This window comes from Raphanus sativus, chromosome 6, assembly GCF_000801105.2.
Source record: "Raphanus sativus cultivar WK10039 chromosome 6, ASM80110v3, whole genome shotgun sequence".
In the NCBI taxonomy this organism is placed as follows: domain Eukaryota; kingdom Viridiplantae; phylum Streptophyta; class Magnoliopsida; order Brassicales; family Brassicaceae; genus Raphanus; species Raphanus sativus.
In genome coordinates, this window is record NC_079516.1 from 30,834,790 (window position 1) to 30,859,283 (window position 24,494).

General features: G+C 45.5%; 1 protein-coding gene across 1 annotated transcript; it reads left to right on the top strand.

Moving 5' to 3' along the window:
• The first annotated feature begins 30 nt into the window (after window positions 1–30).
• Window positions 31–2,076, top strand: LOC130495745 (uncharacterized). Its single transcript, XM_056987239.1, has 5 exons — window positions 31–373; window positions 416–550; window positions 879–1,078; window positions 1,142–1,402; window positions 1,465–2,076. Exons 1-5 carry the CDS (start codon window positions 31–33, stop codon window positions 2,074–2,076), a joined length of 1,551 nt encoding a protein of 516 aa, XP_056843219.1.
• Window positions 2,077–24,494: the final 22,418 nt, after the last annotated feature.

Here is a 24,494-nt window from a genome sequence, read left to right on the forward strand (position 1 = left end):
CTGCTTCCAATTTCTTCCTGCTAATATTCCATGGCACTAAACAAACCGGGCCCGGTTACTGGAGCCGAATACGAGGCCATCCAAGAAATTTGGGGAGTTCTGTACGAAGCTATCATCGATTATCCGAATGGGGATACTCCGAAGAATGTGAGACCGGGATACTGTGGAGCCTTCATGTGTCATTTTCGTGATGGCATCATGTCGTTTCCTATTCCTTCGTTCCTACTTGAGATTCTAGCGGATCTGGGATTGGTGTTTACCCAGATTACTCCGACCTTCTTGCAATATGTCTTGACGACGTTTGTTTGGGCTAGAGAGGAAGGGCTGGAGTTTGGTTTAGCCGAGTTAAAGCAACTTTATACTCTCAAGCGAAGTAGCGGCTTTACATGAGCGATTATTCTTTCTCCATGAGTAGGCCGCTCGTTTATTAGCGGCATTCCCAATAAAGACGTTAACTGGACGGACAAGCTTTTTGTCTTTAAGATCGATCCAGTGACGGTTGGGGATTTTGACTTTTCTTGGATCCCGACGAAGTGGAACGAAAATGTTGGTAAGTAGTTTCTTTATTTCTCTTTAGCATTATTATTCGATGAGTTTTGATTTCGGTTTTTCCTCAGAGTTGTTTGGCAGCTCGACTTATACCCCAGAGCTGCGAGGTTTAATCGAGGCGCTTCGTCGAGGCAGGTGACATTGGTCTAGTTTTAACCGGAGAGGATTCATGCTGCTTATGCTTTGCCTCCGGGCCTAAACCACGCTGTTCCCATTCCTCTTGTGGAGCCGATCAGTCCTCGAAAAGATCGGAAGGGGAAAGGTAGGTTATTTCCTCGTGTTTCAAATAATTCAGTGATTTTAATTTGTTGCTGTGGCTTGACTTTCAGGGGTGAAAAGGGTGGAGCCTCCTGCGGAACCTTCAGATGCTAATTCTGACTCCGTGCCCCCGAAACGGGCTCGGGGGACTCCGGAAAGACGGGTACTTCGATCAAGTTCCCAGGCTGGGTCTCCGGTTGTTCTGGCTAAACCGGTCTCTGTGGTTCCCCCAGCTCACAGCGACCAACCGGAGTCTCGAGTTCCAGGTGAGGTGAATGTTGGTGGAGAAGTTGCTTCTAAGGTTCAGTGACGTCGTCTGATTTTGGGTGAGGAGACTTCTGGAGATCCCAGCCCATCGAGCTCGGAGCCTTCGAAGCAAGACCCGGGAGAAGGTACTTCACGGCTTAGGCCTATTAATCTCCCTCCTGGCTCCCCGAAGACGTTTTCGTACGACGTCAATGTTCCGATTCTGGAGAACCCTGAACAGCTTGCATCCATCTGGCGGAAACTAAGGAATCCTTCTTGCGAGCTCCCTCTTTTGGAACAGATGCGAGGTGGCGATGCCTATGTACAGATGGCTGTTGCAAATGCCAAGGTTAGTCGTGTGGAGTAGTTTTATAGATACTGGAATCTTAGCTCTAATTTTTTCGTTTTTAGGCTATGGAGGCTAGTAACGAGTACGCTGCTTTGATGGAGGAGCGGTTGGCAAATTTCCCTACCAGGGAAGAGCTCGATGGCCAGCTTACTTTGATCCAACATTTGCGATCAAAGTTAAGTGCGTCGCAGGCGAGCGAGCAGCAGCGAGCGAAGGAGGTCGAAGACCTGAAGGTGCTATTAACGGCCAACACGGCGGAGAAGGTCGCGCTTGAGGAGGAGAAGGTCGCGCTTGAGGGGGACCTTGAATCGTTGAAGGCGAAGTTCAAACGAGACGCTGAGTTACGAGACAAAGCAGCTCGGAGGAAGAAGCGAGCTGCCTGTCGGTTGGTAGCCAAGGGTTACGACGCTGCTCTTTATACGGCGAGGGGGACTATCCGGAGGAGGAAAGCCGAAAGCGCTGCGAAGATACGCTTGCAGGAGGTTCGTGCGAAAATCGAGGCTTTGACCGAGTACGGGGAAGACGGCTTTGAGCTCGAGGAGGAGCTGGATCGTCTTAAGGGCCTAGAGACGTCGATGGAGATTGATTATGGCCTGGCGGTAGTGTCGGACGACTCTCTCAGGGGTCTCGACCTTCCTCAGGTCTCTGATGATTCCGTTAATCTAGGAGGTTAAATGACGTCGATCGGGTCGACGTTTTATGTTTTATTTGTATTTAAAGACTTTGTTGTTTGCTTTTGTTTTTGTTATTTATGTATGTTGTGTGTTGCTGTTGTTGAAGAACATTTATATATGCTTTCAACGAATTAACGGATGATACCTTTAATCTGGGTTTGTGTATTTTTGTTTGAGAATGCGTTTAGTATCTTTCTTAGATATTTTTGATGAAGTAGAGACTGATCAGGAATCTACTTTGTTTGAGTTCGTGTGATGAACGATGTTTTGTTAGAAGATTGTTTGGGCTGCGCTCGATGTTGAGCTGCCTACGTACCCTTATTCGCGGGATCAAGCCGATTCGTAGTTCTGAAAAGCGTTTTTATTTTATGTCGTTAGTGGCCCCCAGTTCGATGTTGGATCGGAGATGGGACGTCGAAGTTAATTATAATATCTTCTGAGGTTGTAGGCGTTCCACGGCCTCAATTCGGGACGTCCCGTTTTGCATTTTTCTAGTTCGTAGACGCCGTCGCGAACTTCTTTTGTTATTTTGTATGGGCTTTCCAATCTCGTTCCTAATTTTCCTGAACCCTTTTCTTTTGTTCCATCGAACACCTTTCGTAGCACCAGGTCGCCGATTGAGAAGCTGCGGCCTCTTACATTTGAGTCGTAGTAACGAGCAGCGGCTTGCTGGTAGTTTTGGATGCGCACCGCAGCTCGCTCTCGACGTTCTTCGATCATGTCCAGATGTTCGAGCAACATTGCCTCGTTTATCTCGACGTTATCGGGACATATTCCTTGTCTTTGATATGGGACCTCGATCTCGGGAGGTATTACTGCCTCAATTTCGTACGTTAGGGAGAACGGTGTTTCGTGGGTTTCTGTATGGGGTGTTGTTCGGCATGTCCAGAGTACTCCGTTCAGCTCTTCGCTCCATTTAGATTTTTTGAGGTCGAGCCTCTTCTTTAAGTTGTTTACTATCGTTTTGTTCGCAGCTTCGGCATGTCCATTGCACGTTGGGTATCGAGGGCTTGCGAACTTTAGCTTGATCTTCCACTTGTCGCAGAAATCTTTGATAACCTTCGAGATGAATTGGGAACCGTTATTGGTGATTATTTCGTATGGGAGTCCGTGTCGACAGACAATATTTTTGGTGATCCTTCTTCGAGGGATGTCTATACTGGGTCGATCTATTCCTTCTACCGGAATTACTCTTCTTATAGTCGGATTTGACGTTGATGCTAAGGCGGCCAGAGCGTCCGCTGAGGTGTTTTCTCCCCTTGGAATCCTCGTAAGCTCGAATTCGTCGAACTGCTTTGCATTTCCCCTTAGTACTGCTAGGTAGGCCTCCATCCTTTCGTTTTTAGCCTCGTACTCGCCGTGGAATTGGGTAGTGACGAGCTGTGAGTCGCTGAAGGCGCTTATCTTTCGGGCTCCGATGCTTTGGGCGAGTCGTAGTCCGGCGATCAGGGATTCATATTCGGCTTCGTTGTTGGATGCGTTGAAGCCTAAACGAAAAGATTGTTCGATCATCTCTCCAGTTGGAGATTCGAGCTGTATTCCAACACCCGACCCTTGCTTCGATGATGCTCCATCGACGTGGAGTTTCCATTCTCGGGTCTTGTTATCGGTGTCAGTTTCTCTGGGAACGAGCTCGATGATAAAATCCGCTAGTACTTGTGCTTTCGAGCTCGTTCGTGGTTTCTATTCTATATTGTATTCTCCGAGCTCGATTGCCCACTTTGCTAATCTTCCGGATTGTATTGGGCTATGTAGGACCGTGCGTAATGGCTGCGACGTCATTACCATGATCGTATGGGATTGGAAATATGGCCTCCATTTTCGTGCGGCGTTCACCACCGCTAGGGCCAGTTTTTCCATCACGGGATATCTTGTTTCGGCATCGAACATGGATCTGCTAACGTAGTATATTGGTTTTTGTTCGTTGTTTTCTTCGCGAACTAAGACTCCACTTACTGCGTGTTCAGAAGTCGCGACATATAGGTATAGAAGTTCGCCGTGAACCGGTTTAGATAAGATAGGGTGTTCGCTTATGTAAGCTTTAAGCTCGCTGAGAGCGGCATCGCAATCGGCATTCCATTCGAACTTTTTGTTTCCTTTAAGAAGTTTGTAAAATGGAAGGCATCGATCCGTTGATCTTGATATAAAGTGGTTTAGCGCAGCGATCTTTCCAGTGAGTCTCTGCACGTCTTTAATCGACTTCGGGGGTAAACTTTCAATAAGTGCCGAGATCTGTTTAGGATTGGCCTCAATCCCTCTTTTGGTCACGAGGTATCCCAGAAATTCTCCAGATGCCACTCCAAACGTGCATTTGGTCGGGTTTAGTTTCATTCCAAACTTATTGAGGATGTTGAAGCATGCTTGGAGTTGAAAGACGTGGTCGTTGGCTACTGAGGACTTTACCAGCATGTCATCTATGTAAACCTCCATAGTTTTCCCTAGTTGGTTAGAGAACATTTTATTTACCAGCCTTTGGTAGGTTGCTCCGGCGTTCTTCAATCCGAAAGGCATTACTTTATAACAGTATGTTCCCCTTTCGGTGATGAAGCTCGTTTTCTCCTGATCCTCGGGATTCATGAGGATCTGGTTGTATCCGGAGAATACGTCCATGAAGGAGAGCAGCTCGTGGCCTGCAGTAGCTTCGACCAATCGGTCTATATGGGGTAATGGGAAACTGTCTTTCGGGTAGGCTTTATTTAGATCTGTGAAATCAATGCAGACCCTCCACTTTCCATTCTTTTTCTTTACGACGACTGGGTTGGCGAGCCAGTCCGGGTATTGAACTTCGCGAATCGATCCTATTTTTAGTAGTTTGTCAACTTCGTCGTTCACTGCTTTAGCTCTTTCTGGCCCGAGCTTTCTTCGTTTCTGTTTGATCGGCTTAAATGTGAGGTCGACATTCAGGTCATGCGATGCGACGTTGATATCGATGCCGGGCATTTCAGCAGCGGACCATGCGAATGTGTTGATATTATTTCTCAGAAAGATTATTAGGTCGTCCCTGATCTTTGGTTGGAGATCGCGCCCAATGCTAATGCTCTTCTCCGGGGACTTCAGATCTAGGGAGACAGTACATGCGAGGTCCTTCTCAGGATCTTTCGTCGAGGGATCTCGTACCACTGGTTGGTTTGATCCTTTCGGGAACATCTTGCGGTACTCTGTCATGTAACAAGATCGAGATTGTTTTTGTTGGTGATAAATCGAGGGGACCGCCTTCATTTGGTGGAGCCAGGGTCGTCCTAAGACAGCATCGAACAGAGAGAGGTCGTGCATTACGGAGAATTCCGTTTCTTTTTCGAAGTAGTGTGTCTTAACGGTGATTGCTACGTTCCCTAGTAGGGGCACCCTACTTCCACCTCCGAAGCTGCAGAGAGGGGGAGCGTATTTATTAATTGTTAAATCAGGTCGACTGATCTGCTCAAAGGTATCGTGTGATAGCAAATTAGCTACGCATCCGGAATCGATGAGAACCCTCGAAAAAGAGACGCCGGCGAGGTCTATTGTGATGATCATAGAATCATCGTGGGGCATGTCGAGCTCAGCATTCTCGTAAGGGGAGAAGGTTATCGTGCTTTTGTTTGAGGTCGCATGTAACACCCCCGAACCGTCCTAGACATAGGTCGAACCACCGGCTAACAATCAAAGAAGAACATGACCGACGGAGAGACCAACGCCAAGGGTTGGAGATGAAAGGTCAATCGGCCAGCCAACAATCAAACAAGAACATGACTGACCGTCCAACCCAACACCATGGTCCGGAAACGCTACGTGACGGGCTAGGGACGATCCTGTCAGAGTCACAAAATTTACTAAGGCATAAGGCTTTGCACCCCGTATCTAGAGTTAACGGTTTCCGTTAGATCGAAGCCTAAGACTTTTCAACCCGTACCACGACCTAACGTTGTGTTAGACCGGACTAGTCAAATATCAGAGTACTCATGAAGCGCATATAAAACAATTACTTTATTAACTCAAAGAAATATTCATACATTGAATTATTCAAGACTGGGCCCGGACTAATGCCAAATCGAGACAACTAAACACAATATCAAAAATACCGTATACAAAAGGCATGGAAATCTACACCGGCGGTCATAACGTCCAGCACCAAGCTATCCGATCTTCCTACTAAAGAAACCTGCAAAAAGGACAACGGAGTTGGATGAGTAACCTAATGTTACTCAGTGAGCTGGCTACCTCTACCCCAACCTAGAACTAACCCAGACAACCCAAAATAACAATCAATTTAGCCCTAGCAAGAATCTAAACTAAGGCTAAGCAAACCATTACTGAGTTAGACATGGCCTCCTGCCATCATCTAACTTCAAGTAACGGGACCCTGCATGAAAACAAGTCAACAACCAATATCCAAACACAAGCTACTATCAAATCAACCGGTTACTAAGCTAGACTTGGCCTCCTGCCATAATCTAACTTAAAGTAACAGGAACCTGCAAGCAAATCAATCAACCACAATCACAATCGTAATCATCACTCGAGACTTCTCCCGTGGAAGCAGAGTGAATCAACGAGAACATAACATAAATAAGATAAGCAGCAGAATATAATCCACCATTAGCAGCATATAAGGATATATGCTACGACTATATATATATATATATATATACTATACCACCTCACTTCCACAACCACGGAACACCTAACTCGCAGCCACAAAGGCACACGGGCTAGAACATCCAATCTAACTGACATGTAACTTCGATAAGGTGCCACACGACAAAGCATGCTTTCTAGAAACCTCTTCGTACATAGCATGCTTTATGCAACCTCTCTGCCCAAGCGCGTAGAAACATACTCTACCAACCTTCCTTGCCGCAAACTAACATGTAGTACCCACCAAGGATACCACATGACGGAGCATGCTTCCTAGCAACATCCCCGTACAGAGCATGCTTTATGCAACCTCCCCGTACAGAGCATGCTCTATGCAACCTCTCTGCCAAGCCGCGTGGGGACATGCTTACGTAACTTTCCTTGCCGCGTATCCTAGCATTGCTGATCAGGCAAGCTATCAACACGACTCAATACTAATAACTAGTACCAGAAGTCCGGCCTATATGGCCTAGGACCCCGAGTAGTAACATATAATAAACTAAACAACAGTATCTATATCAATCACATCAACCGGTTAGTCACTCCCTTACCAAGAGCTGACTAACCTCAACAAGCATAAATAAGCAAGCATTAAATCTATCAAGCAAACTACTCAATCAAACCGTTACCCGGATAGTTAAGCCTCCTGCTACGAAACTATCTTTAAAGATAACGGGAACCTGCACTCAACCAAATAACCAAGCAAGAATAGAAAACATGATGTATCCTATTCCTAGTCCTAGTCAGGTTATTAACTCAGTCTTAATTCCATTTCCTCTCAACTTAGCCCGTGCTAAGCTGAGTCCAATTCATAAATAAAATAATCCTAAGGACTCTACCATGCAATAGCATGTTCATTCTAATCTATAATCTATATGCAGACTCGATCTAACCTAAGTTCCAAATGGAACTCAATCAATAAATAAAACTACCCTAAATTCCAAGTGGAATTCAAACAAACCAACTCACAGTGTTCTATGCCGATAAGCAGCTGGTTGATCGGAGAGGACCTAGCCAAAACCCAATGGACGACTTGAATAGACTGGACTGGACTGATCTTGACTTGGACAGAACCTACCCTGATACTGGTATGGACAGAACTCAACTCGAGCAAAACCTTCCCTAACTGCTGGACGATTCATTCGGACTTTCGGCAGAGTATCGAAATAACCTCGACTGAACTGAACCCATGGATCTGAATTGACCTTGGAAAGCAACTCCAATTGATTACCAAAGAATATGACTGACCTGGACGAATTGATTTGGACAGAACCTTCCCTAGGCACTCACTCAAAATCAGTAGAGAATCTGATCTCGAAAACTCTCTAAAACTCTCGAAAAGATCAGAAACTCTTGCTTTCTTTTTCTACTTTCTCACTCTCTCTCTAGCAACGTTTGGGACTGATTTTGGGGTGTGATGGATTAATGAAATGGGAAGGGGTCGTGGGGTTTACATAGGATACATCAACCACTCAGATTCAGCTTGGTGGCAGCCGGTGTGTCGCTTCGCATGGCTCTGGACGCATGTGCGGCGACACCTCGTGCTCCACATGTCTCTCAGCATGGACAAGTCTCATGCAGGGTGACACCTCTCTCCTGCCTGGACGACCAAATATCTCTCAGCATGGCTGGATCACATGCACGGCGACACACAGTGGCCACATGTCGATCAGCATGCTTCGATCGCAGGTTGCGCGACACCTCGTGCTTCTGTGTGTCAAGCTGCATTGGAATGGTTCATGCATGCCTACACCTCCTCCTTTTGTTGACACTCAGCTGGTTAGAGGATAGACATTTGATATAACATGGATTTCACCCGTTTTCTACCATGGTATACTAGTATTTTATTATATATATAATCTGTTTTCTAGCATGTTAGGTATGTTTTCAGGTTCAGGAGCGTTTCGTGATAAAGTGATGTTTTTGGAGCATTTTGGAGTACAAGAGATAATACATCCGAGTTGACCATTCAAGACCAAGTCGGAAGTCAACATTTTGATAAGAATCGATCGATACTCATCCAGAGTTGTCGATCGATGTAGCTGAGAAGATCCGCGTACTAGAAGATTATAATCGATCGATACACATATAGTGTTGTCGATCGATATCGAGGACGAAATGGTTTAGCCGACTACTTCACAAAGACTTCACCAAATTACGAGATTGTCCCTGACGAGTTTTTAACCTAATGGAAATGCTTAAATATTCCTGCTAAGTGTTTTTGACGGCAAGCTTTGAAGAGTCTAAGAAACACAAGTCTTTACAGGCAAAGCAGAGAATGTGAGAGAGAGACTAGATTTTTACATGTTTTGAGAGATTGGAGAGATTTGTGAACTCCATTTGTTATTCTACTTTTATCTATCTATGCAATTCTTTCATCTATCTATTGTTATGAATTGCTTACCTATGTCTGAGTAGTCTACTTGTTAGATCTAGGATTTAAATAGGTTTGTGGGATTAGCCCCAAACTATAATTGCTAAGTTCTGATATTCATCAAATAGATTGCACCCTAAGCTTTTTCTAGAGTGGCTAACTAGAATATAGATCACTAGGATCTTTGATATCTTGAATTATCTATTTGAATTGGTATCTCCTTGGAGAAGAGCTAACCGTCCTCCTTGAGATCTAGTGTTCATTATCGGCTCGGGCCTAAGCATATCTAGAAGCCGTCGATCGATATCCCGACAGGTGAATCGATCGCCGAGCGAAAGGTGTATCGATCGATATCTCTAAAGGATATCGATCGACTCTTTTTCTGTGTCAACATACGATAGTTGAGGCCAGAGATCTAGATTATTTAACCAGTGAGACATCACTGAGAGTTAAGCGACTGAGTTCTATAGTATCATGCAAACAACTTGTTAGGCATTTATTGACATTATAATCTCCATTCCTGAATAAAGCCCTAAGTCTAGCACTCTTTATTTCATTGAAACACCCATCTTATTGTTAGTTAGAGCAACTACCTTGCTCATTTTAGGAATTGCTATTTACATTTTCATCATTTTAGAAATTGCTATTTACATTTTCATCTTATTGTTAGTTAGAGCAACTACCTAGCTCCTCGTGATTCGATCCCTAAGTACTACAGCTGTACCTCTTATTTGAGAGAGTAAGCTCTACTGGATAATTTGAGCACTATCAAATTTGGCGCTGTTGCCGGGGAGCTTTGATCGCCATTAGATTTAATCTTATTAATCTTAGGTTTTTCTTTTTACCGCCCCTTTCTGATTAAAAATTTTCTTATCTTTTCAGGTACATGCCCTGCAGTACCAGAAGCAATAAGAGAAATCAACTACTATTCTCAGAAGATCCTGCACAGTTGGAACGTTCAATCCGGAAAGACCTATGCTCCGCATCGATCGATAGAACCGCAGTACTGTCGACTGATATTCACGTTCAACCGTCGACCGACACTCAGACAGCATCGTCGACCGATACCGCTCGCCGATCCACATCGTTCGATACTACACACCGTACATCGATCGATACTAACCCGCGAGGCATGGTTGCGATTGTTATTCTCACGCAGGACCAGAATGGAAACCTGTATGACCAAGATGGTCATCTGCGTAATGCAACAGGTCAGAAGCTAGATGCACAGGGAAACATAATCCCTGAGCCTGAAGCTGAGGCTACAGGAGAAGCTCAAACACGATCGTTGGCAGACTACAATCGTCCAGACGAGTACTACACCAACATATCAGCTATTTAACTTCCATAGATTCATAAGCCGAACTTCGAGCTCAAGCCTCAGTACTACTCTCTCGTGTCTCAGATACCTTATTATGGGTTATCACACGAGCATCCTATGGACCATCTGGAGAGGTTCGAGGATCTTATCGCTGTTATTCGTATGGATGGAGTCCCTGAGGACTACCTACTCTGCAAGCTCTTCAAATACTCACTGATTGGAGAAGCTTCACACTGGCTCAAGCAGCTACCTACAGGATCACTGACATCCTGGGCCGACATCAAGAACGCCTTCCTGCGTAATTTCTTTGATGAGGCACGTGCTGAAGACTTAAGGAGCAAAATTGCCACTTTCGCGCAAAAGCCTGGTGAGACTTTTAAAGACGCGTGGATCAGATTTAAGTTCTTCCAGCGAGACTGTCCACACCATGGATTCAATGAAGTGCAGCTGCTAAGCACTTTCTACAGAGGTATTGCCTTGAGGTATCAGATGGCTCTTGATACTGCTAGCGAGGGGAACTTAAACACCAGGAATCCAATAGAGGCTGTGAGACTTATTGAGAACCTAGCCAACAGCAGCAGCACCAAGAACACTGACTCTGACAAGAAGAAATCGGTTGAAGCCATCGGGGAAGACCAGATGAATGAAGTCAGAGCCAAGAGAGATGCTTTACATGCATTTCTGGGGTAGCCAGTCTGCTCAGCTGAAGAAGGAGAGGCTAGAGAAGATGATACAGAGGAAGATGTGAACTACATTAGGGGTACTGGATTTCAGAGATATGGAAACCAGAGTGGAAACAAAAACTTTTTTGGCAGTGGTCAGAAGAGTAACTACAACCAGAGTTCACAGTATCAGAAACCCTTCACCAACACCAGGAACTACGGAAACTCAGCTTACCAAAACCCACCACCACCCACCCAGGAGAGTAAGTTTGATGCCATGATTGAAAGAGTTCTAGAAGGACAGCAGAATCTTACAGTAGATTTCAATGGAAAGATTGACTCTGTCTTCAACAATCAGACCACAAGGATAGACACCATTTACACTCAAGTTAAGAAGCTTGAGAAACAGATTGTCAATACTGAAGACTCTATCAGGAGAATTGGAACTTCTAAGGAAGTATGGGAAGGAAGCAGGAAACACCACGTGAATGCCATTATAGATGATGATTTATGGCAAGTGGTGAAGCATGAGAAGCTACAAGAAGGAGACTTTGAAGTGGAAAGTTCACTAAGTTTCAGAGGATCACAATGGTGTCGATCGACACCAACTAGTCCACATCGATAGACACCAACGATGTCCTTCCAGATACGACTGCAGATTGCAACGCGGTAAGGATCTTGACACATGCTGAATTCACGGCTTCGCATCCTCATCCACCCACCCCCACCTACGAAGATATCGACCGACGAGATGAGCCACTCATCGATCGACATAAAGATGAGAAACGTATCGATCGACACTTTTATCCACCTATCGATCGACACGCACCTCTCACATACAGAGTGCAATTACCATCGATTGACAGCAACCGAATCAATGCACTCAGACCCACACCAAAACCACAAGCTAACCCTGCAGACACTACTGGTAAAAGAGTTATCAGAATCCCACTAGAGAAGCTCTTTGAGGAGGTTTACTTCACAAGTAGATTGTGGATGTTCTTCAGAGAAACAAGGGAGACTGAAAATGACATTAGAAGAAGGTTTGACAATGTCAGAGAAGATATGAGGAAAAGGATTACATTGAAGAAGAAGAGTGATCCTGGGAAGTTTGCAATACCCTGCGTGGTACAAGGGATTGAATTTCCTCATGCACTATGTGACATTGGTTCATCAGTCAGCATCTTACCAAAGGTCATGGCAGACCACCTGGGTCTGCAAGTAGAGCCTTCACCAGAGATCTTTACATTTGTGGATTACACTCAGAAAAACTCTAGAGGCTTGATCAGAGACCTGGAAGTTCAGATTGGTAATGCTATTGTCCCTGTGGATTTTCATGTCCTCGACATCAAGCTAAATTGGAACTCTTCCCTCTTACTTGGAAGAGCATTTATGGCTACAATAGGAGCTATATGTGACATGAACACCAACATGATGTGCTTGACTATGATAGATCCAGACATCCACTATGACCCTGTCAACCTTGGCAAACCACCAGCCAAAACCGTGGTAAAAGAAGATGATCTTGGTATCATTGCAGTTTGTCATTGTGAAGTCGAGTATGAGACAGAGTACTCGGGATCGATCGACAGCACCTCAACATCATCGATCGACACCAGCAAGTCAGAAGAGATCGACACCAAACATGGATTATCAATCGACAGAGACCCACCAAATGATGAACTCGATCTACCAGATCATTGCTACCCAAATTTCGCCATCACACCCAACAGAAAAGAAGATGATTACTCAGTAAAGAGTTGGGCAGATAGCGGATTTCATGAGAGTTTTGCAGTAGATATAGCCAGATCTTCCCACAGTGGAGACCACATTGAAGAATATGATAAAGATTATTAGGAAGAGAGAGCTTGGGAAAACTACTTGGAGAATGATAGATTTGCAAATCGATTCCCAAAATTGATCGATATCCATCGTCCACCATCGATCGATTATCTACTTCATCCAGCAAAACGACATCGTCCATCGATCGACATCGCCAGCATCACATCGATCGATATTGACCCAGACGACTTAAAGGACAAAATCAGAATTTCACCGATTAGGGCAACACATGGGTATATAAGATTGACAACACCAGCCACGAATATTCAAACCTCAACACCTTTTACCCAGCAGCTTCCACCAATTAGCAACTTAACAATGGAGGACTGCAACACCAAGAACAATCGATCCAACCCGGCAGCTAGACGATCACCGTCGATCGCCACCACCACTACACCACGATCGACGCCTTTACCAGAGCTCAATCTCGATTTCATGATCCATATGATATGTTGGGGTCAAAAACGGTTATCTCGAAATCAACGGCTAAAATATTTATCGTGCGCAGACTTTCCATAAAACAAGCGTCGAAAGCAAAACAAGTTGTATAGCTTAAAAAACCTATGTTAAAGTCGATCGTTCTTGTTTTACACGATAAACTTTACGAGAAAACCAACTCAGATTTAGTCGTAAAACTTCGATGATACAATCAAGAAGAACCGAGAGACATTAGGTCCGTAGCTGATATGACACGACCATACGAAAGTATACGGAAGAAACGAGAAGTAATCTAAGTTTGGACAGGGCCGAACGACAAGGAATCCGCCTTGAAACTTCAAAGAGCCCGTTCTCTCAAACCGTGAGGACCCAGAAAACGAGCAAGATATCAAATCGAAGCCCTCGCCGAGACCCAGGCCGCCGGGCGGCTAGTCCCTGTGCTGGCCGTGGTCGCCGGCGGCTAGCGCCCGTGCTGGCCGTGGTCGCCGGGCGGCTAGCCCCGTGCTGGCCGTGGTCGCCGGCGGCTAGCGTCCGTGCTGGCCGTGGTCGCCGGGCGGCTAGCCCCGTGCTGGCCGTGGCCGCCGGCGGCTAGCGCCCGTGCTGGCCGTGGTCGCCGGGTGGCTAGCCCCGTGCTGGCCGTGGCCGTCGGCGGCTAGCGCCCGTGCTGGCCGGTGGTCGCCGGCGGCTAGCCCCGTGCTGGCTCGGGTCTTTGGACAACAATCTCCGGTACACAAGTCCCAGTCCCCGGCCATCAGAAGTCTGTACTTCGAGTCTTTCCCAAGTCCTCGCAGGACGAATCATTGAGATTCCGCGTACGAAACTCCGGTTCTTACTCCAATCTAAGACCGTCGGAAAAACACTTCGGAAACTCGTAAGATATCGACGGGAAGGAAGATCCTTAAATTCTTCGTACGAAACAGCGATGGTTATCTTAAGACACCACTCGTCTCAACTCTACGAACGAATGAAGAACTTCCGAAGAAATCGTAGAAAACAACGGAAGTCCTAGAGACGGCCCGAAAGGGACCAAACGCGATCGGACAGTCCGTTTACGATTATCTAAGATAGATACGACGATTTACGTTTATCTTTACGTAACAAGATGAATGCTAAATTTCCGGAAGGATAAATGTCAAGTTTCCCGAAGATAAATGTCAAGTTTCCCGATAAAACATGAAACCGACGAAAATGGAAAAAGCCCGCTTCGCGGCCCAAAAGGAGAATAGACCGTCATAAGAAGGAGTATATAAAGGAGCTTTGGGAGAGAAGGAGGAGGGAGCAAAAATCCTAGAGGGAAAGCAGATCCGAGATTTTAGACTGAGGGAACTTAGAACTTAGGTGGTTAGACTAGCAAGGCATGACCTAGGACGTCTGGCCGCCTCTCGTTCTACCTTCATCTTGTCCGCAGACTTCTGTTCCTTCAGAAGAATCTAACATTCTTTTACTCAGAGTTCCGCACATAGAAACCCTAGGCGTTATTCTCGACACGCCCGTTTCTATGACAAACGCTCGTACTAGACGAACTCCGCAGGCAGTTCGATCTCTTGTTCAAATCTTTCCAACTGAACTACGTCCGACTTGATCCTCGAAAGGGGTACGTAGGCAGCCTTCCTTAAGGTCCAGTCTCAAATCTTAATCGCAGACTCATGTCTCTCTCGGAAGGATCTAACAATCCTTTTACTTAGAGTTCCGCACATAGAAACCCTAGGCATTATTCTCGACATGCCCGTTTCTATGACTAACGCTCGTACTAGACGAACTCCGCCAGGCAGTTCATCTCTTGTTCAAACCCTTCCAACTGAACTACGTCTGACTTGATCCTCGAAAGGGTACGTAGGCAGCCTTCCTTAAGGTCCAGTCTCAAATCTTAATAAAACCTTTCCGCATTTATTTGATCACTTGTCGTTGGTTGTCGCAGAGAATCCGGACCTTCAGGGAAGTTAGGTTTACTTAGCTTTCCTCCGATTTACTTACTTAAAATCGACAGTGCGAATTTCGGTTCCCACAGTTTGGCGCTAGAAGGAGGGGAGGTCGGATTCTCTTACTCAAAAACCTACGATTGGTAACAACAGCATGGCCACATCACCTGTCCGCAACATCGTGTCATTCGGGGACAGAGCAATGGCTGGTCAAGCCAAACCTCACGACGAACTCCTCGTTATCAGACTAACGATCCAGGACATCGACGTAGCAAGAATATTGGTCGACACCGGATGCTCGACAAATATTATATATAAAAACACTCTCGAGAGGATGGGAATCGACCTAAGCGCTTATCACGGACGATCCCAATCCGATAATCGGACTCTCAGGAAACATCACAATGACCCTCGGCTCAGTCGATCTCTCGGTCAGAGCCGGGAGCGTCACGAAGATGGTGGAATTTTTGGTAGTCGACGGTCCAGCAGCATATAACGCGATCGTCGGGACTCCGTGGTTAAACTCCATGCGAGCAATCCCCTCGACTTTCCATCTGTGCCTCAAATTTCCGACCCTCCTCGGAGTTGAAACAATACAAGGAGATCGTAAAGCGCCGCAAGTCTGCTTGGCCGCTGGGTTAAAACGAAAAAAACTCTTGAGCCCGAAACTAACCCAAAAAAGCAAGCAACCCACGAACCAGCATCGCAGGACCCTCCAGAAATCTTCTGGCAATTGCAAAGAGCTGAAGCCCTAGAAGGGAAACGTGAGCCCACTTGCGAACCAGTAATTTCGGTCTGCCTCGACGAGACTAACCCAGAGCGGTGCGTGGAGATTGGAGCCAATCTCCGTGATCCGTTGAAAGCAGAACTCATCGCATGTCTCAAGAAGAACCTTAACACGTTCGCTTGGGCTGCGGAAGATATGCCGGGAATCGACATCAACGTAACATGTCACGAACTCAACATCGATCCAACTCATAAACCCGTAAAACATAAGAGGCGAAAGCTAGGCCCCGAACGGGCAACTGCGGTTAATGAGGAAGTCGAAAGACTCCTCAAAGTTGGATCAATAACAGAAGTAAGATATCCCGACTGGCTCGCCAATCCCGTCGTCGTCAAGAAGAAGAACGGGAAATGGCGAGTGTGCGTCGACTTTACTGATCTCAACAAAGCATGCCCGAAGGATTGTTTTCCGCTTCCGCACATCGACCGTCTGGTCGAGGCAACCGCAGGAAACAAACTCCTATCGTCCATGGACACAACCCCCTCGTTTGGGACTATCGAAGAAAGACTTCGGGAAAATTCATAAAAAGACTTGGTAGTGGAGACAGATTCCTGCCTACCGTATAAAACGGCTATGGTTAGCTTGAACACCAGTTGCCTTAACTATACGTGGAATTGAAATCCTTTCGGAAAAACAAGCGTCACATCAACGGCTTTTCTAAAGAAAAATCGTAAAAACGTCTAAGTCCCAAGACAGCCCAAAAGGGGCCCGAATCACGGCTAAACGACCCACATACGATTTTAGGTAGGATCGAGCCCAAGGCTGATATGACGGTCTGATTACCGAGTAGAGTTTCGACTGAAAATGTTTATAGAATTTCCCGGAAAAATAAAGACTTGTTCTCCCGGAAATCGCGGAGAAACCCCAGAATTACTCATGAAACAGAAAGCACGACTGATCGGGTTACCAATCGGCGTTTCTAATGTTAAAATTCGATAACGTTTTACGGGACACCTTTCGTAAAATAAATCCTCGAAAATATTTCACGAGACACCTTTTGCATGATTAAACTCGACAACATTTTACAAAACAGTTTCCGTAAAATTAACTCGACAACATTTTGCAAAATAACTCTCGTAAAATAAAAGGTCAACAACGTTCTAGGAAACGACTTCTTGCTGGAGGTCAAGATCGATCAGATGAAATCGATACCTGAAAGTCCTCGGAAAAACCAAGTGTTAATCAAGAAACCTTGAGAGACCGAGTGTTGATCGAGAAACCTAAAAAACCAAGAAAACGCACAAGTGACACGAGGAGCACGGTCCCCGGGCGGCTAGACACAGCGTCCCGCTCTAGGCGCCCCTGGGCGGCTAGACGCAGAGTCCTGCTCTAGGCGCCCCCGGGAACTGTTCGGCGAACGCGGCAAATCCTCGCAAAACTATTCCGACGATAGTCCAATCCAATACTTTGCACCTTTCGTAAAATAATCCTAGACAATACTTCACGAGACAGCTTCTGCACGATTAAACTCGACAACATTTTACGAAACAGTTTCCGTAAAATAAACTCGACAACATTTGGTTGAAAAACTCTCGTAAAGTAAAAGCTCGGCAATATTTTACGAAATATCATTCGTAAAGAAAAACAATATCATAAGCTTCTTGACCTGACCAGTTCACTCATAGCTTGACGAAATATCAAGCCTCACTCAAGTGACGTCTTGCCAATCGTTTTCACTTGTCCGCCCACCTTAGCCTTCTTCGAGTTTCGCCTACTTCTCCTCCATTTGCTTCAACGATTCTGCACTATTCCTTCGGGTACATGGTCGATTTAACCAGCAGAACGAAGAAACGAGGATATGAACTTAGGGGAAGACCTTTGACAATGAAACGTTAGAAGACAAAGAGGAACGGACATGAGGCAATCTCGAGTAATCAATGAGACTAAGGTACGTCCGACTTAGAAAATTTTATCAAGGTTTTAATTTTTTCATAGGAAAGGAATGGGAACGTCTTGTAAACTGCCGTAAAATTTAGGGAACTTAGAACCTAGGTGGATAGTCTAGCAAGCTAAGTCTTAGGCATTTTCTTCCAGTTTTGTTCTATTGTTTCTTGACTGCCTAGGCAGAACACGCAAACCGATCTAATCTCTCGAAAATCCGAGAAACGATCGCCGCGCATCCTTGGCATACTCATTCCGCTTCCGTGAGACTAATGGCACGACGGTGAGCTACAAAATTAACGAAATAACCTTCGGTAAAACTTCATGAGTAACCCGAAGCAACTTTCGCCAAAAAAAAAAACGAAGTCAAAGCGGAAACATTTCCCGTCTAAACCACGGAAACAAGGCTACTTTGACTATCTGCGATTTTCTATCTCCATGAAACCGGTCATCCATTACTTTCGTATAACAAGAACATGTTACACAAAAACAGCATAGGGAAAACAAGATCGGTCTCATGCAAAACGACATCGCAATACGGAAAATTACGTCCAAGCGGGAAATAACCCAAAACTGAATCCGAACATGTTCTTCGTCGGTTCCTTAAACTTTATTTCCTCGGATAAAATGAAACAATTCATGCAACCAAAGGAAACTTTATACGAAGCATCTATCGTATAACTGAAACCTAAAGTGGAAAATCGTTTCAAAAGCCATCACCCATAACTCGGAAAACTCCGCTATGATTGGCATGTCTATCTCGACGAACTCTATTCGGCCTCGGCCAACTACGTCTTTCCATAAAGCCCGGACCTGAGTTCGGCATCGCCATTAAGGACAATCGTGAACCAATATGACCTTAATGCGAAAGGTCGTGGTCTGATCGTTTTACCAACTCCTTGGTTAAACGGCTGAACACAGCCTTCACACCAAGACAAAAACAGCTGAACGATCGCCGCTCCAATCACTTAAAGGCCAAACGATAATCCACGATTTGTCATAAAACGCCAAGTGACCATTACGCGAGCGACTCTAGCCCAAAAGCGGAAATCATGCGATAAATTTCTCGTAATAAAATCAGTCCTAACAGCCATACGGTTAACGGAAAAATTTGAACTTAACATCGACTGGTTAAGTTCTATACGCCCCGTAAACAAAGCATGAAAAGAAACACTCGTGACAAAGCTCCAAGAGTTATACGAGTCGTCCTTAAAATCCCGGAAGGCTAACACTTCGCGAAGCAAAGCGAAGGTAGACACTTCTCCCTGGGTCAAATATACGCGACCCCTGGTCCTAATTCCTCGATCAAAAATTTTATAACTTGCACGTCCAAACTGAAACAACAGTTTCTGACTACGGACATTCGCAAAACATCTCCAAGCCCGCGAACATTTGAAATACAGCACAAGGGAAAATTAACTCGTACACATTTGAAATGTGTATGCTTGTATAATCCCACTTTTTGAAGAAACCGGATTTTCGAAACTCTTTACAAACACAGAAACCGAATTTTCGAAACTCTTCGCAAACAAACTCGCCAATCGCTAAACGGCCTCAACAATGGATCCAGTATCCACCAAATAAATCATAAACTATCGCCGGAAACATTCCGCGATTTCTAAAAGCCCATAGTCCTTTATGGCATAAGAAAAACAAACTTCAAAGCACTGCGAGACGTCGCTTCGTGCCTGAACATTCGTTTTTTCGATTAAAACCTTCATACGCCTTCTAAACGGCATCATATCGTTGTTGCTGATCACAAAAAACGAACTCTAACGTCCTAAACAGACAAGCCACCTAAGGGTAGGCTCTTTTACATCCGACAAGGATCCCATAGCGCGCTATACAAAAAATCCAAATTTTGGTTCTGCACTTCGTAAAGGAAGTAGCTCGATTCGTGCCCAGACAAATCATATAAGCCGATACCACTTCGCGGATTTTAAAACGGTACGAATCAGGTTAAAAATCACAAACATGCAAAACGAAAGCCGATTTGTCATCGCACAGCCTCAGTCTGAGAGTAACCCTAGGTCTTGCCCTAAACCCAGCCTTGCTGGTATCTTAACATCTCATAGGCAAAGCGTCAACGACGCGAGATCCCAAAACTTGTCTCTTCACTCAAGTCTGTACGTTTTCACGAAATTTCGCGTAAATCGTAAACCGCAGGGATTGATAAACCTAGACGCTCCCCGGAGCATCACCTTCATCCTCAAAAACTCCCCAAAGAAGGAACGGTCTCACCGTCGCCTCCATTGGTCGCACCACCGCTGCATGTCTCATATGCGCCGGCTTCGCGATCCTTGTCTGCCTGGTCCTGGTCCTCCGAACCCTCCGAATCCAGGACAAGGGTGCACACGGATTTCAGACCAGCGAGATCGAGTCGAAGTTGCGAGTCTCCGTCTCCTCGAGACTCTGAATCTTCTGTTGAAGACGACAGACTTTCGAGGACATATGTTCTTCTTTCTTCACATTAAGCAACGAACTCACGGTCTTCCCGACGTCACGTTCAGATCGCCAATCAAAGGTGATGTGGATTTCCGCAATGAAATACTCTTGGCCAAAAATTTTCGATTTTCAACTCATAATCTTCCGCCCGCAAGATCGTCTCCGCGTCTTACAGGCTGGGGGCTAACTGTTGGGTCAAAAACGGTTATCTCGAAATCAACGGCTAAAAATATTTATCGTGCGCGGACTTTCCATAAAACAAGCGTCGAAAGCACAAACAAGTTGTATAGCTTAAAAAACCTATGTTAAAGTCGATCGTTCTGTTTTACACGATAAACTTTACGAGAAAACCAACTCAGATTTAGTCGTAAAACTTCGATGATACAATCAAGAAAGAACCGAGAGACATTAGGTCTGTAGCTGATATGATACGACCATACGAAAGTATACGGAAGAAACGAGAAGTAATCTAAGTTTGGACAGGCCGAACGACAAGGAATCCGTCTTGAAACTTCAAAGAGCCCGTTCTCTCAAACCGTGAGGACCCAGAAAACGAGCAAGATATCAAATCGAATCCCTCGCCGAGACCCGGCCGCGGGGCGGCTAGCCCCCGTGCTGGCCGTGGTCGCCGGCGGCTAGCGCCCGTGCTGGCCGTGGTCGCCGGGCGGCTAGCCCCGTGCTGGCCGTGGTCGCCGGCGGCTAGCGCCCGTGCTGGCCGTTGTCGCCGGGCGGCTAGCCCGTGCTGGCCGTGGTCGCCGCGGCTAGCGCCCGTGCTGGCCGTGGTCGACGGGCGGCTAGCCCCGTGCTGGCCGTGGCCTCCGGCGGCTAGCGCCCGTGCTGGCCATGGTCGCCGGGCGGCTAGCCCCGTGCTGGCCGTAGTCGCCGGCGGCTAGCGCCCGTGCTGGCCGTGGTCGCCGGGCGGCTAGCCCCGTGCTGGCCGTGGCCGCCGCGGCTAGCGCCCGTGCTGGCCGTGGTCGCCGGGCGGCTAGCCCCGTGCTGGCCGTGGCCGCCGGCGGCTAGCGCCCGTGCTGGCCGTGGTCGCCGGGCGGCTAACCCCTGCTGGCTCGGGTCTTCGGATAACAATCTCCGGTACACAAGTCCCAGTCCCCGGCCATCAGAAGTCTGTACTTCGAGTCTTTCCCAGTCCTCGCAGGACGAATCATTGAGATTCCGCGTACGAAACTCCGGTTCTTACTCCAATCTAAGACCGTCGGAAACACTTCGGAAACTCGTAAGATATCGACGGGAAGGAAAATCCTAAATTCTTCGTACGAAACAGCGATGGTTATCTTAAGACACCACTCGTCTCAACTCTACGAACGAATGAAGAACTTCCGAAGAAATCGTAGAAAACAACGGAAGTCCTAGAGACGGCCGAAAGGGACCAAACGCGATCGGACAGTCCGTTTACGATTATCTAAGATAGATACGACGATTTACGTTTATCTTTACGTAACAAATGAATGCTAAATTTCCGGAGGATAAATTGTCAAGCTTTCCCGAAGATAAATGTCAAGTTTCCCGATAAACATGAAGGCCGACGAAAATGGAAAAAGCCCGCTTTCGCGGTCCAAAAGGAGAATAGACCGTCATAAGAAGGTGATACAAGCCTAAGCTGTCAAAGGCTCACAAAACTCTTGGATGAACAGATCTTTTAAGCAAACTAATAGATAGCAAGATGATGATGGGTTTGAAGAGCACCACAAAGGCTGCGGATGGCTTTGAATACAACTCACAAGCCACAGTCTTAGTGAATCCACACAAAGACAGAGACTTACACGTTCACTAAGCAATGAATCCACCAAACCACTTAGAAGAACAATAGAGACAAAGCAAAAGCTTAAAGAGAAAATTCTCGGTTTATTATAAAAATGATCAAAGGTGAAAAACAATGATGAATGGTCTTGAGCTTATATAGGCTCGACCTTGACTCAACTACAACGTTCTAATACTCTAGAAAGGAAAGAAATACACGAAAATAAAGTAGACAAATAATGAGTTTGGCTCCTTGAAGAAAACTAGCCGTTAGGCTGATTTCTTGCCATTGAAGAGATGTGATCTTGTATCTGGATATCTTGGTGAAGTATCCACGAAATAATAGTCTCTGGCTGCTGAATAATCTCATAAGGGTCTTGGTTTCTTCTGGTTCAAAGGAATAGAGCCGTTGGTCCTTGCTCATCAAGTGGTGGGAACTTTCCTTGAATGCATTTGGTGTGTCCGGATATGGGAAGTTGTTGTCCATGAAGATTCGCCTGTTCCTCTGCATGCTGGCACATGGAATGAAGATGTAAGCAGCTTCTGGTTGGTCAGTAATCTCTCCTGGTTGCCAAGTCTTGATTTGATACTGATTGAACCGGTTAGCTTCCAATTGAAGCAAGTGCATAACTGGTTTAGCCGGTTTTGATGAATGGATCATAACTTCATAATTACGTGGGCTTTTCTCCTCATTCTTGGCTTGTTGGAAAGCTAAGAGATCCATCTTGAATCCCATAGCTGAATTTGGCTCGGTTCTCTTCTTGGTTGGTTTGAAATTCTCTTCTAAAGACTGGTACTCGCAAACGGATGGATTGGAAAACCTCCAACTTGAAAAATTCATAACTTCCTTCTCCGTGAAGCTTTTCTTGAAATTCCAATTGTGCTTGACTCCTTCTTGAGTGTAGAATCCAGGAAAATTGTCCTCGAGATAAAAACCCTCCTGGTTGGAACGATATGGCATTTTGAATGCACCTATGTCGCTGCTGGCTCCAATGTAGCTTGTATGGTTGGTCTCATGAGTTGGTGGTTCGGCTACTGACTTGAGGTCCTCATCATTCTCTCCCTCTTCAAAAGGTTTTGTCCTCAAAACAAATTTATCTGCACCAAGATAGAGCAAGTCAGGTTTCATCCTCTTTTGAGATTCTAGGGTCTTACCTTGGTATTGTATTGGTTTGAACTTTGATGGCACATCTGGTGGTTCTTCTTTGGAAAAATAGGATAGGATCACTCCTCTGGTCCGGTCTGGTGTGATCTTGGCTTTGGGTAGTTCTCCTCTGGAATCTTCAGCATTGGTTCCTGTCATAGACTCAACATCTTTGGCTAAAGACAAGTGGGTTATAGAAGTCATGGAATAATCAGCATATAAATCGTTTTGAGAAATTCCATTTTCAGTAGATGTTAAAATCTCTTGCTTCCTCTCTAAGTGTGATCTAAGAAAAGGAGTATAATCTACACACTTATCTAAACAGCCTGTTTTTTTCTCACATTTATCAGGACCTGATAAACCAGTGTGCACATTATCCAAGTTTTCAGTAAGCAAACAAGGGATAGGATCACTTACCTGAAGTGGATCTGGTTCAGGGATGATTTCTTTTTGTTCTAATCTCTCAGACACGTTCTCTTGGCCTTCACTGAGACCTGCATCAACATTCTGGACAGAGTGCAAGTGCATCATACCAGTGTTTTGATAAGTAGGATTATTCACAGTAAGTTCAGAAATCACCTCATTATTAGTTGGGACTTGAAAAATTTCAAGTCTTGGACTTGCTTGCACAGCAAGGTTGGGTTCTTGTTCCTTGATTTCCATGTTAGTACCTGAAATATTTTCAACCTCTTGGGCACTAGACAAGTGTGTTAAGACAGTCATGGAATTACTAGAAACAGAATTATATTTAGCTTTCATCAAGTTGAGAAGTTCTTCAAACTTTCTATCTATCCTATAAAAAGAATCATCCAAGCTAGTAAAGGAATCACTTACCTCCAAGTTAGTTTCTTTTGCTAACTTCACAGCTCGTTTTGTGGGACAATCTTTTGCAAGATGACCATGGCCTTGACACCTATAACAAATAACCTCAGGTGGTTTTAAAGATTTAAAGTATTCACCTTGGTTTTGTTTGACTTGAGGTGTATGCACTGGTTTTGAGCTTTGCCTCTTGTTTGCCGGCTGCAAGACTTGGGGTTGTACCACTCTGTTTGTAGACACCTTCTGATTGTGCTCTGCCCTTTCCACAAACTGCTTATACATGAGCCTCTTCAACTCTGCCCAAGTAAAAGGTGGATCATTGTAATAGATCCGATCAGCATCAAGTTGGCTCCACCATTTTTATGCTTCTCCAACTAAGGTATCTCTTGCATATGATGGTTGTAACTTCTCTGGAATTCT

Coding starts and splice junctions, on each gene's coding strand:
- LOC130495745 (XM_056987239.1), top strand. CDS start 31: ATGGCACTAAACAAACCGGGCCCGGTTACTGGAGCCGAATACGAGGCC. Junction 551..878: donor GAAGTGGAACGAAAATGTTG/GTAAGTAGTTTC, acceptor CTTGACTTTCAG/GGGTGAAAAGGGTGGAGCCT. Junction 1,403..1,464: donor TGGCTGTTGCAAATGCCAAG/GTTAGTCGTGTG, acceptor TTTCGTTTTTAG/GCTATGGAGGCTAGTAACGA.